General features: G+C 41.0%; 1 protein-coding gene across 1 annotated transcript in view; it reads left to right on the plus strand.

Moving 5' to 3' along the window:
* The window catches only part of SPAG6 (sperm associated antigen 6), a 45,703-nt gene extending 33,789 nt beyond the window's left edge, over positions 1-11,914 (plus strand). Inside the window, exons 9-11 of the mRNA XM_037890841.2 lie at positions 107-223; positions 5,196-5,341; positions 9,097-11,914. Coding sequence (XP_037746769.1) covers positions 107-223; positions 5,196-5,341; positions 9,097-9,163 — 330 coding nt within the window. The 3' untranslated portion in view covers positions 9,164-11,914. The remainder of the gene's footprint in view (positions 1-106; positions 224-5,195; positions 5,342-9,096) is intronic.
* Positions 11,915-12,741: the final 827 nt, after the last annotated feature.

A 12,741-nucleotide genomic window follows, 5' to 3' on the forward strand; every position in this document is an offset into this window, starting at 1 on the left:
AAAAAGCAAATTGATCAGACTTCAAACCCCAGGAGTGAGGAACATAAATTCACATTGTTGTTTCATTGGTGTCTTACTATAGACATTTTGTTTTGCATTTCAATAGACTAAAAAGGCCCTAAAGAACATCTTGCAGAAATGCACATATCTGCCAGCACTTGAACCCTTGCTGCATGATGCGCCTCCCAATATTCTGAAACACGTAGTTGGGCAGTTCAGTAAGGTAAGAAAAGGCTCTGCTTGGTGAATGATAGATTAGCCATCTGTTACCTAGACAGCATGTTTGCAGTGTTGTTGTAGCTTTGTTGGTCCCAGGATATTAGAGAGACAAGGGGGGTGGGTGAGGTAATATCTTTTACTGGACCACCTTATATTGGAGAAAGAGACAAGCTTTTGAGCTACACAGAGCTCTGTCTCTTTCACCAACAGAAGTTAGTCCAATAAAAGCTATTATCTTGCCCACCCTATGTCTCCAGCTTAGACAGCATGTCATCCAGTATTCTTGAAGTATTCCTAAAATCAGTCTGAGCTGTTCTTTCAGGAGGTGGGTGGTAGGGGCCTCAAATATATCCATTTTCCTTTTATTAACCTAAGATCCTACCTGGGACTGACCTGTTCTAGCTGAAGAGGGGTAGATACTACTGTCTCTGGAACTGTCAGTGATAATCCTGGATGGGGAAGAAAGCAGTCACCATAAGTAAGGCTACGATTTAGTCACGGAGGTCACGGCAGTCACGGATTCTGTGATTTTACCGGACGTCCGTGACTTCTTCAGCTGAGGCTGTGGCTGGAGCCGGGGCTATGCTCCCCACATAGCCCCATGGCTTCCACCGGTGGCCACTGCCGGGGCTGTGCGCCTCTGCCCCGCAGTGAGGGCTGCAGCTGGGGCTGTGCACCTCTGCTGTGGCTTGTACGGTTATTTTTAGTAAAAGTCACGGGCTCGTGAATTTTTGTTTGTTGCTGGTGACCTGTCTGTGACTTTATTAAAAATAACCATCAAAAAATCTTAGCCTTACTCATAAGCAAGACACTGTCTTCCTCCTCTGCCAAAGTAGAAAATTATCCCTTATGCAGAGAACCCCACTAGGTCAGTGCATCGCTTAAGTTCCACTGAAGCTATGTTTTAGGTCTAGTGCAAGCTCTCTGTGCGGGTGAATTGAATCAATTATTTGAAAAATTGTTTTAAAAGTAAAAGCTTCTCCAGTTCTGTGTTTTATCTTTTGACTCCAGACTTTTTATCTTTTGACACCGGGACTAGGTGGAAAAATCCTAAATCTTCTTCCAAACTCTTTAAAATGTGCAATTGTGTCTGTTATTTCAGTAACAGATTTGAGCAAAATATAAAGAAAGATAAAAATTAATGTAATTAAAATATTTTATTTAAACTCTGAATAATTGTCATGGATTTTATGTATTTTGAGTTTCTGCCATGGTGACCAGTTGTTAGCGAATCCCACTCCACTATAGGCCTTTCTTCTTTCAAATATAATATTGCATAATCCTTTAGTAGAGAGTGCCAGATTGTCCTGCTGTGGTGTTCTTTGCTGGAAATGCCCAAATAAAATGTTCTGATATTATCTAGTATTACATTTCACAGGCTTGTTTATACGTCTGTCTAAATCAATAAGGATTGCACATTTGTTCAAAATACCAGTGCCACGTTGCTTATGTGTGTTGACCACTGGAGCTGGCCAGGAAACCATTTTCCTATCCTGCAAAAAATTTTGAGGTACTGAACAGTTCAACATCAGGATGAAAAGTCAATCTCAAAAATGTTTGTGAACTGAAAATCTGAAAAAATTCTTGGTTCAGCTTATTTGAAACATTACATTTTGATTTTGACCATTTGAAATTTTTATATTCTTCTTTGAGTGCTGTCCCTATGGGTGCACCACTTCAGGTGTTGGTGCATCCTGGTGCTGTTGATCAGAGATCTTCTGTCGCAGTGTTTGGATGGGATGCGCATGTGCAGTAGCTGTCTCGCTGCACTGTTGGAGTCTCATCTAGTGTGCGCATGACCCAACCCCTTCAGTTCCTTCTCAACCATCCTTGGCTGAAGACGGAACTTGGGTCAGTGCATCAGCTTCTTCCCCTGTAGAAAGAGAAAAAAGAAAAATATTAGCTAGATACCTTAGATAAGTTAGGGTGAGAAATTGCTATTTGTAACCAGTTTCTTTAGTGAATTAAGCTTAGGGTGTGTATTTGTTTATTTTGCTCAGTGATCTGCTTTGTTCTGTTTGCTATCCATTAGAATCACTTAAAATTCTAATCCTTTATAGTTAATAAACTTGTTTTGTTTTCTGAAACCCAGTTTGTGCAATTCATATCTGGGGGGGCAAAGAGCTGTGTCTATCTTTCTCCACGTTCAGGGAGGGGGCAATTTTCACGAGCTTACGCTATATAGATCTCTATACAGCGCAAGGCAATCTAATTTTGGGTTTGCACACCAGAGTGCTGGGCAATCCCCTAGCTGAGTCCTCCCACACAGCTGATCGCAGTCTCTGGGTGTCATTCTGAGTTGGGTGTGTCCCTACTTGTGTGTGTGTGCTGGAAAGGGGCTTGAGAATCTGTCACAGCAGCACAGAGTAGGGGCAGCCCAGGCTGGTGGGACAGGCGGGCTCAGTGGGACCTCCGCACATCCGGTGGCACCCCAAAAAGGAGGTCCAATCCATCACATATCTCAGAGATCTGCAGAGCAGCTACATGGGCCTCAGAACATATGTTCATTAACTAGTGAGCAATTACACAAGATTCACAAGCTGATGCAATGCTGGGTCTACCAGTCCTCTCCTCCACTATGCATGTAACTCCAAAGTCTCCCCAGCCATAGTGGACACTGTTCTACAATCACCTGAAGTAGAGCACCCACAGGGACTGCACTCAAAGAAGAGAGAGTTACTCACCTGGTGCAGTAACTGAGGTTCTTCAACATGGGAGTCCCTGTGGGTGCTTCACTACCCACTCTCCTCCCCTCTACTTTGGAGTTCGATACAAGGACTCTACGGTAGAGAAGGAACTGAAGAGGTCGGGCTGCATGCGCGCTAGATGAGACTCCAACAGTGCAGTGAGACAGCTACTGTGCACGCATGTCCTGACCGAACACTGCTACCAAAAATCTCCAATCAACGGCACTGGGACATACCAGCACCTGAAGTGGAGCACCCAAAGGGGGACACATCTCAAAAAACTTCAGTTACTGCACAAGCTGAGTAACCCTCTCTCTCTTTTTTTTCTTTCTTACTATAACTAACTTACATTTCAAAAGGAAAAGCAGTTTCAACCTGGAAAAATGGATTTTTTCATTTAAAAAAATGTTAAAACAAAATGTTTTTTCAATTTTGAAAATAATGGTTGAAACTGACTCTTCCGCATGAATGGTTTCAACAAATCAGCATTTTCTGAAAATTCCCAACCAGCTCTGCTGACCACAGCAAGTAATGAAGGGAGTTCTTAATAGCCAGCTGCCCATTGTATGGATTCTTGCTGTTTCTAATGCTGTAAATGGCTTGGACACAGTTTATATTGGATGACATGTTGGTTCTTTATGCTTCTCCTCACCCAACTATGCTTGGGTGGTTTATGTATAATGTATACATTTATATGAAGTTCTTTGCAGTAAAAGTGTTTTTGCACCATAACTCTGAAATTCTCTGTCCTTGGACATTACGGAGATTGCTTCCATCAGCTAACTTATAGCCAAGTAAAAGCCTTATTGTCTAAAGTGAACTTCACTGTGGGGAGGCTATGGCCATTTGAACAATGCCCTGAGTACAGGTCTGTGCATCACCACACTGTCTCAGTGTGGGTTGAGGGAAGGACTGTGCCTCTCTGAGAAACACAGTCACTCCCTAAGATCTCTCTTGCTTAAGGGGAGGGTGCATCCTGCTCCCCCCAGCCAGCTTTGGGAGCCAGTATGGAGGGAGAAAGGGGTGTGGCTTACCCCCTTTTAGGTAATTTGTGCCCTTGGATGCAGCAATTCCACAGTGAAGGGATTGTAATTGTTCCTGGCCCTCGCATGAAGTGGTAATGGGGACAAGCTCCTTGCTTTCTCCCTTTGCCCTCTCTACCTGAGGGCCAGGACAGTCTGTTGTTTAATCCTTCTGGGGGTGTTTTATATAGTACAAAAGGAACTAGAGAAATGAAGTTTGTCTGATCAAACTGTTAGCTCATTTACATGATGGGGAACGTGTCTCATTCCTTTTCCCCACTCTTTTAGCATAGTTGCTCTTTTTTTCCAACGTGCTAGTTAACAACAACTGAAACACAACCAAATTTAAAACTTGGTTTGCCCAGCCAGATTAAATGGGGCCAGATCAAGTTATAAAGTGCTTTTGCCCATGTAGGGTTTAATCTACAGGGTTGGGTACAACCATGTTTAATCAATCATGGCTATTTTTGTGATGTAGATGTAGCTGTAACAGCTCATTGTTTCACTCCACATACCATTCTGGCCTAGTAGACCCACTGGCCAACTACTGCCATTCTTCTTTGCCTGCCCACAACCCTCCTCCTCCTCTGGAGAGAGCTGCATATCAGCATCATTCAGGGGGCTGCAAAATCCCTTTACTTACCACTTCTGCTTTCCATCCCCTTTTTGCAGAAGAAACATTGCATTTTTGCTATCTGTAGGGGCCATCCATGGCTACACAGATGGATTGCGGGATTTGATCCATGATTTTTAATATCCAGGAATTTGAGTTGATAGTAACAATCCATATTAGATCATAAGAATGATATGAAAATCTGCTGTACAAATGAACTGAGTGAATCAATATAAAAGACTTAAAAAACTCAGTGGTAATGGGACAGGTGCAATTATCATTCCATGTTAGTTTTCTGTTTGTTTCATCTTCACAGGCATGTTGTTTTGTAGAAACAATTAAAATATTAATTGCATAAAGCTGTCATAAGCATTTTTTATGATTTACAGTGGTGTATATTAAATGAACAAGTCAAATTATGTTGCAGCTCTGTGGAGGTGGCTCAAGATTTAATTGTTCCTAGTTAACCAACAAGTTAAAATAAAACCTTTATTACAGGAGGTGCTACATCTTTGAATATTGGTTGCAATTCTGTTTTATCTCATTCTCTGTGTATGTTCTCTGATTTATTTTTTTTTAATATTAAAGCTTAGCAATGTAGAAGGCTCTTTTAAAGGAAAGTTTAACACTCATTATATACTTCATTTTTTGTAGGTGCTGCCGCATGATAGCAAAGCACGACGTCTCTTTGTAACAAGTGGTGGACTTAAAAAAGTTCAAGAGATAAAAGCAGAGCCAGGGTCACTTCTTCAAGAGTACATCAACACTATTAACAACTGTTACCCAGAGGAAATAGTAAGGTGAGGAAACTGAAGTCGTAGCAATTCATAGTTGTTACATTGTTAGATTGTCTTCAAAGCAATGGCACAAAACGAGAGATTTAAAATATAATTTAAGGTCTGTGTGAATGCCCTTTTAAAATTAATGATCATCTTTGGTTATCAGCCCCAAAGAGTAGTTGGATGAACAAAAAATTAGACAGATACTTTCCTGTCTTTGTGAATGCTTTATTATTATCTTTTTTAAATTGCCTCTCAGGTTCAAATTTACCTCTTCCTAAATAAACCCAAGATTGACCTTTTGCAGGGAACTAAGTAGGAGTTGGGGAATAGAATTAACTCCCACATCTACCAGTCAGGCTCTGGGGCTGCAACACCACTCTTCTGGATGCCATGCTAATCGGTAAGCTGCAGTAGCAGTCTCTGCCCCATACATGGAGTATTCAGGCCATGGAATCCAGCTAATGTATCTTTTGGTGTCTCCTCTGACTTCCCAAACACTGTTCTTTGAGCTAACTTTAAGCCTGTTCCGAGGCTTCACTGAAACTTCCTTCAGTGTACCAGGGTGCAGAGAGCCTCCTGCTCTGTTGCTGCAACCACAGCTGCTCCTTCCCTGAACCTCCTCATGAGGCTTAAGTTCTATATAAAGGACCATGCACCAGCTGTCTGCACCAAAAGGTGAGTTTTGCTCTTAATGAATACAGAAATACTGTTAAATAGCTGGCACTCAAATGTCGCCAACCTTAACTTATAACAAGGAGGGAAATCTCCTCCTGAATTCTAGATATCCATTTACCAGTTCTTCACTTCAGCAACATACTTATGGGGATGTTGTACTGTTGAACTCCCTGTACTGGTTCTTTGCATCAGCGTCATCAATTTTAACTATCGTAAACAGCATTTGTTAGCTAATAGCAGTGCTTAATTTGTAATGAAAGGTGCTGGGGCTATGAACTGCCAAGCCTTGAGGTGCCAGGGCTCAGCACTGGAAAGCTCTGGCACAAGTTAAACACTGGCTAATAGCTGCTGCAAATTAGAAGTTGTACAGAAATGGAGTCCTGTTTGCTTCTGCAAGGGAAAACTCAGTGACTGCCAAAGGGGTAAAGAATCATCAAGACATTTTCAAGCTATGAAGAGTAACAATACAGAATAAAAAAAGACATTTGTTTACATTTTTTGGCTGTACTTCATGTTTCCTTTAGCTACAAACTACTTTTTTTGTTAGGGGAAGCAAAGAAACATGCCATTGGTGTAATGAAGAAAATGTGCCCTTTAAGCTCCCTCCCCGCCACCCCCGCCACCTCTTTGGGCCCTTATGGTGCTCCAGAGGTCAGGGCTGGATTTGTCCTGTAAAGCTGCTGTTTCAGGCTGTCTGTCTGCAGATTCAGGAAGACAGCTACATTAATTTGCATTTGGAAAGTTATTTTCACAAAAGCTAATAATGGATTTACAAAACAACTATGTAAAGTTTTAGATTCTGTAGAAAATCAGTGAGGAGAATGGAGCAAACAGAAATTCCATGCATTATTAACACCCCCCCCTCCCGCGCCGTGCTAGCATTTGGGATTTCTGATTGAACACGTTTCAGTATAACAAACCTTACTCCTATCTCCTTGTAGTCAAGGCTTTCACTGTTCTGAGATGTGCAGCATACATCTGCCACAATGGCTCTGTATGGATCTTTAGACATACAGTATTACTGTGTTTTCTTAGGAACATACACAGTAATACAAGTCTCAGATATTATGCTGATAGGTATGGTATAAGAACCTAGACAGATAGCTAGCAGTGCAACACTTCAGTACTATGTAGATTGAAGGCTCTTTCTGGTATAGCACTGAAGTGATTTTTGCTTATACAACTAGGGTGCTTCCACTCTTAATAACTTTTAGAATTAAGAATAAATATAGCTACCCTATTGGGCATAAATTGATAATGTCTGTATTCAAAACCTTATTTGTTGTTCTCGAATAAGATGACCATAATATGATTTGGAAATATTGAGGTATATACAGCTATTCCTATTCCTCATTCTTTTCCTGGTCTGTGTGTTGATTTTGAAACTTCATCCAGCTCTCTTAAGTCTGATATTCGTGTAACATCAAGAATGCAGGACGTGGTTTTTGTAAGCTTTGGTGGCTTGTAAAAAAGGGAGCAACTTGACTGTTGTAAATTCCTCAATGCAAAGTCTTCAATGAATCCCACTGACAAAGGAAATTCTCCAGAAGTTTCTCAAGGGAGAGAGACTTTGACCATGGTTGTTTCTAAGCAAAGCATTGGAAAAATTTAACGTAGTTTTTCTTGGTCTTATCTTGCCAAGTTGGAATAGAAACAAACTAGTCCAGCATAAAGAAATCAGTATGCAATGGACTTTCAAAAGCCTTTGTTAGGACTTTATTTGTGGGTAAATAAAGGATAAAATTCTCCCCTGGACCCTATAGGTTAACAGAATTAACAATTCCTTTAGGTGTCTTTAGGCTATTTCACCCCACGGATATAGGTTTTTAAAAATTCCATGAATGATTTACCAAATCAATGATCCTTTGTAGTTTGCAGTTTTTGTAGATCATAAAAATAGGGCTTAATTTACAAACAAGTGAGCATAAAAGTGCACATCTGACTTAGACATGCAAATATCTGATGCACATAGGTGAGATTTTGCATACATAGCTGGGTATGGGCATAAACACTGACTTACACACACACTGGGGCATGTATGGATTTACATCAGATCCGGGTGTACATAAAAATGTGCACAAATTTTAAAATTTGGCTTCTATGAAGTCTAAACTAAGCGTATTTATTAGAAATCTCAGTGCAGACAAAATTCTAGCATCTATGTCAAACCATGAACTATAGTGTAATATGCTTGAGGCCTGCAGGGTTGGAAGGATTTTATAAATTTTCACCAATGAACCTTTAGGTAAATGGTACAGTTCTGTTAAAAAAGCAAAAACAAAAAGCCTTCAACCGGTCAGCAGCAAGCTTATTCAGAAAAGGGCAGCCTGCTTAAAAAACAAAATAAAATAAAATAAAATGCTGGCCTCTGATTACTTGAGGCACACAACTGGTCTGTTCTCAAAGCCAGTCAGAATGCAGTAGGTCAGTAAAGTCACAGTGAATTTCTACTCTAATAAAAATCTCTTGAATAATATAATCTCCATCAGTCATTTGGTATTACAGAAATAAGATCATTGCCATAAAACATTGTTACAAGATCACTGTTACTAACATTGTACATTAATCAACTTTTTGCCTTTGCATTAGTTTTCGACACGTGCACTTGCATTTCTCTGGCAGCCGTAAACCATTATGCTGTGACAGCCATTCTGTGGAAACTCCTGCTTTGCATTAAGGGCCAGTGTTTCTCAAGATCTCAACACCCAGCAGCTCCCACTGAGAAGAGTCCTGTTGGGTGCTGAGCCCTCTTGAAAACTGGCCACTTCCTTTAAGTGCCTAAATGGGAGCTGAGCTCTTTTTGAAAATCTGACTCCAATTGAATACTGAGCAATTCTGAAAATCTGGTCCTATAGGTCTGAATACTGGCATTTTATAGTCATTTTGCTCAGGGGTAAATGACGACACAAGATGCAAGGTAGTACAGAAACAGTCTCTTAAAGGATTACAGGTGGATAATTACAGATCTTCTTGAGCTATAACCCAAGTTTGAGTCAAGCAGTTTTTGTAATAAATACACTAGATATTAGTATAATTTAAATATTTAGCATAATATATATTCTCTTGTCTAATACACAGACAAAATGTTTCTTTTTCAGGTATTATTCTCCTGGATATTCTGATGCACTTCTGGAAAGGGTGGAAAATTATCAACCAGTTTTATAAATGCTTCAGTTTTTCTGTTAAAATACTCTTTCTCATATGTGCTTTTATGATGGGCATGAAAATACAGTACAGTATAGCCAGAAATTCTTGCTGAATTCTGAAATATTTATCTTTCTCCTATTCTCTGAACTATTAATCACCATTGTTAATCCTTTGTCAGTTTGAAGAAATAACCTTGACCCTTTCTTGTGCTGTAGTGTTTGTGTAAGCTTACATTGAGAACAGGGCTTCTCAAATGTCAGGAGTTCATGTTTCTCAAAAGTCACTCATGCTGCAGGCAGCTGAGCACTGCCTGGATGTACTCGGGAGCCCTCTTCAATTCCCACTGCCCTCAATGGAAGTTAAGGGAGCTCAGTGTCTCCAGCAATTTTGTTCTGTATATAATTAGTTTCTCAAGTTTTGCTCCTCCTTTTCTGATTTTTCTGCCTGATCCTACATCATTACCCCATGTTTCACTAGAACTCCATGTGAGGGCAAGGATTTGTGATGGAGAAACTTTTGTAGAATCAGTCCTTATTCTTTATTTCCTCAAGGAAAGTTAGTGGTTATCTGACCTGGGCCCAGGCTTTGGCTTTCCCAGTATTGTAACCATTTCCCTGTTTGTACCTTTATATATACGTTAGAGCTGCCCAGGTCTGAGAGAATCCTAACCATTTTTTATTATGCAATCTGTTTTCCTCTGAAACATTTCCAACCCCTCCCTGATGGAAAGCAAGAGACTGACTTATGAGGTACGATTTTTGGTCTCTAGGGGCCGAAGTAGGTGTAAAATAGACAAGCGACAGGGTCTGACAGCGATATGAGGATCAAATCCTACCTTGGCTGGTGCAGTATGGTAGACCAGGAATCCTGGCTAGTGCATCCTCTGCAGGAGTCCTGCTGCTCAAGGCAAGATTTCTCATGATGGGAAGGGGCAGCACACTTCTCTTCCCCTCTGATCAGGAACAGAGTGTGAGCACCCACACGGAACTTTCTGTATGTACATAGGGGCCAGATCCTGTAAGGTTGTGTCAGATTCGGAGCACTTTCAACTCTGATTGAAAGTACGCAGCATCTGGCAGGAAGTACCCAAGAGCTCACAGAATGGGCCCTCAGAATAATGCCTGCAAAATACTGAGCATCTTCAGTGAATTGAGGGCACTTTACTCCCAGTGATTTGAACAGGACTTGAGGTTGCTCAGCATTTGTCAGGAGACAATTGGCACATTGCAGAATTGGGTCCAAACAGGACCAGAGCCTAAAGAGAGTCCCTCATCCATAGATCACGCCCACACAGGTATGTTGCAGATATTAGCTGTTGGCTTTTTAGTGCTTGCTGGAGCACTATGGAGAGATTTTTCCCTCTTACATGTTGTAATAAGACTCTTAAATTCCTCTTATCCCTCTTGGGTACCAGTGCAGCACAGGACAGGATGTAGCCCTGAGTATTCACTAGCTTACCTGGCATAGTCATTTGTCATTCCCTTTGAACTACTGACCATTTTTCTCCCTCTAGTATGTAACATTTTCTTTGAAAGAATAATAAGAATTTTGTTTCTACAGTGGAGTGTTGAACTACTCAATGTGGGGAGAGACGTTTGAAAACCCTGCATTAAAGAGAACACTTTTGACATGCAATAAAATGTGTCAAATTAATTTTTCTACTTTCTTAAAAAATGTATTAACTGAGTAAATTTATAAAACAGGAATTAACTATATATAACAGGAGCAATGCTTCAGTGTAGTTGGAAATAATTTAGAGTGGGTTTTCTTGGCCAAATTCTAAATTTCTATTTTCTTTTATTCTTGTCAGCATCATTTTCAGCAGTTTACAAAAATACTGATAGGCTATCTTGACTAAAGGACTAATTCTACAAAGGGCTGAGTCCCTGCTGTGAGGTGTGAGTACTATCAGCTTCCACGCTTTTCAGAGGGATAGAGTGCACAGCACCTTGCAGTATCTAGCCCTAATTGAAGTGGAAGCTGAGAGGCTTCATGAATTCTGATACTGAGTTATTCATAGACCATACCAGGTGGGTTCCTTCCTTAGCAACCAAAATATCTAAAGGAAAGTAAACACCATATCATACCCCATGAATGATACACTGTGTACATCCCAGGGATTCTGCACGGGTAAATTTCAGGGCCTAAACCAACCACCGACCTCTAAATCTTTTTCTAATTTCTCACAGTAGACCAGATCATCCAAGGGGATGAACTCCAACTGTGAGGACAATACAGTGTGAAAGGAGGGTGCTTGGTGCCTGGCAGAAGCTGGCCCAATATTGGGGAATTATTATTTAAGACAATTATACATTTTATCCTAGGCCAATAAAATCATTTGGCCTCTAACTGCTATAGTAATAATCCAAGGATCCTGCTAGATCCTGCCATGCTGCTGCAGTCAGGGGAATGGAGATGCTAGAGAATCTTGTGCTGGTTGCCTGCAGTTGAACAGGCTCCTTCACTGGATTGCACTCCCTCCTCCTGTGGCTGGAGGACTCCCCAGGGACACTGATGCTGCACAGGGCAGGATTTAGGTCTTAAATAGCACTATCACTTATTTGCATTTTCAAATTTAAGATCACTAGCTCAATGACGACTGTTTTTTGCAGTGCTTCAATAGTTATGTTTTACAGCACTTCAGACCTCTCTCTCTTGGTTTAAATAATATCTATATCTATGTTAATGTTTACACCATTACTGTGGCAACTGTCAAGTGTGTATCTTTTGTCTCAATTCCATGTAATAAAATATAGACATTTGCATTTGAATTAACTGTAGAAATTCTGGTTTTGTACTGGTTTAATGGCATCGTGTCCCACACAAACTCATGGAAGTTGGCTTGATGAAAAGGCCGATTGTGCAAGGGTCAGCTGCTGCCTCAGTTTACCTCTGGAGCAGTGCTTCTATATCTCCCTCTGAAATCTCATGCACCCACGTATTTCAAATATAATTCCCACTTGTGGGGACGGTTTATTAACCCATAACACAAAATAAATATAAACTGTCCCTTTTACCCTTCCAGGCACAAGTAGTTATGTTCCTTTAAACTCACAGCTTCTTTAGCCCTTCTTTGGGCTCAGGTAATTCTTTGCCCTACTATCAGGGCTTCTCAGTTCAAGTCCTTGTGGCTCTTAGTTGAAGGTTCTTCACAGCTCTCCTCCTAGGGGCTGCATTTGAATCCTGGCAGACTTCCCCCAGGCTCCCACAATCCTGGCTTTACCACAGGAGAGCCTTGCAGGACGATCTGGTCCAAAGAACCCAGGCTGGCGCTCACCTTTCCATTTGAGCAGGATTCTGTTTACTGAAAGCACCACTTCTGGAGTTGTTATGTGACTCAGCAGAGGCTACGGCCTGGAAACAGTGCAGGGATGTTCAGAATTTTAATCCTTTTAGCAGCAGTATTGGCTGGTCTATCTAGCTACTCAGGGATCAATAGGATCTGCAAAGGGGAGCTTACACAGATAAACTCTACTCTCACACATATGATTCAAGGCAGGTTTCAACCAGCTCAGAGAAATAGTAGACAAGGTCTCATGGAAAGACCAATTAGGAAGGACAGAAGTTGAAGGGAGCTGGTAGTTCTTAAAAGATGT

The sequence above is a fragment of the Chelonia mydas genome, chromosome 2, assembly GCF_015237465.2.
Source record: "Chelonia mydas isolate rCheMyd1 chromosome 2, rCheMyd1.pri.v2, whole genome shotgun sequence".
NCBI lineage: Eukaryota > Metazoa > Chordata > Testudines > Cheloniidae > Chelonia > Chelonia mydas.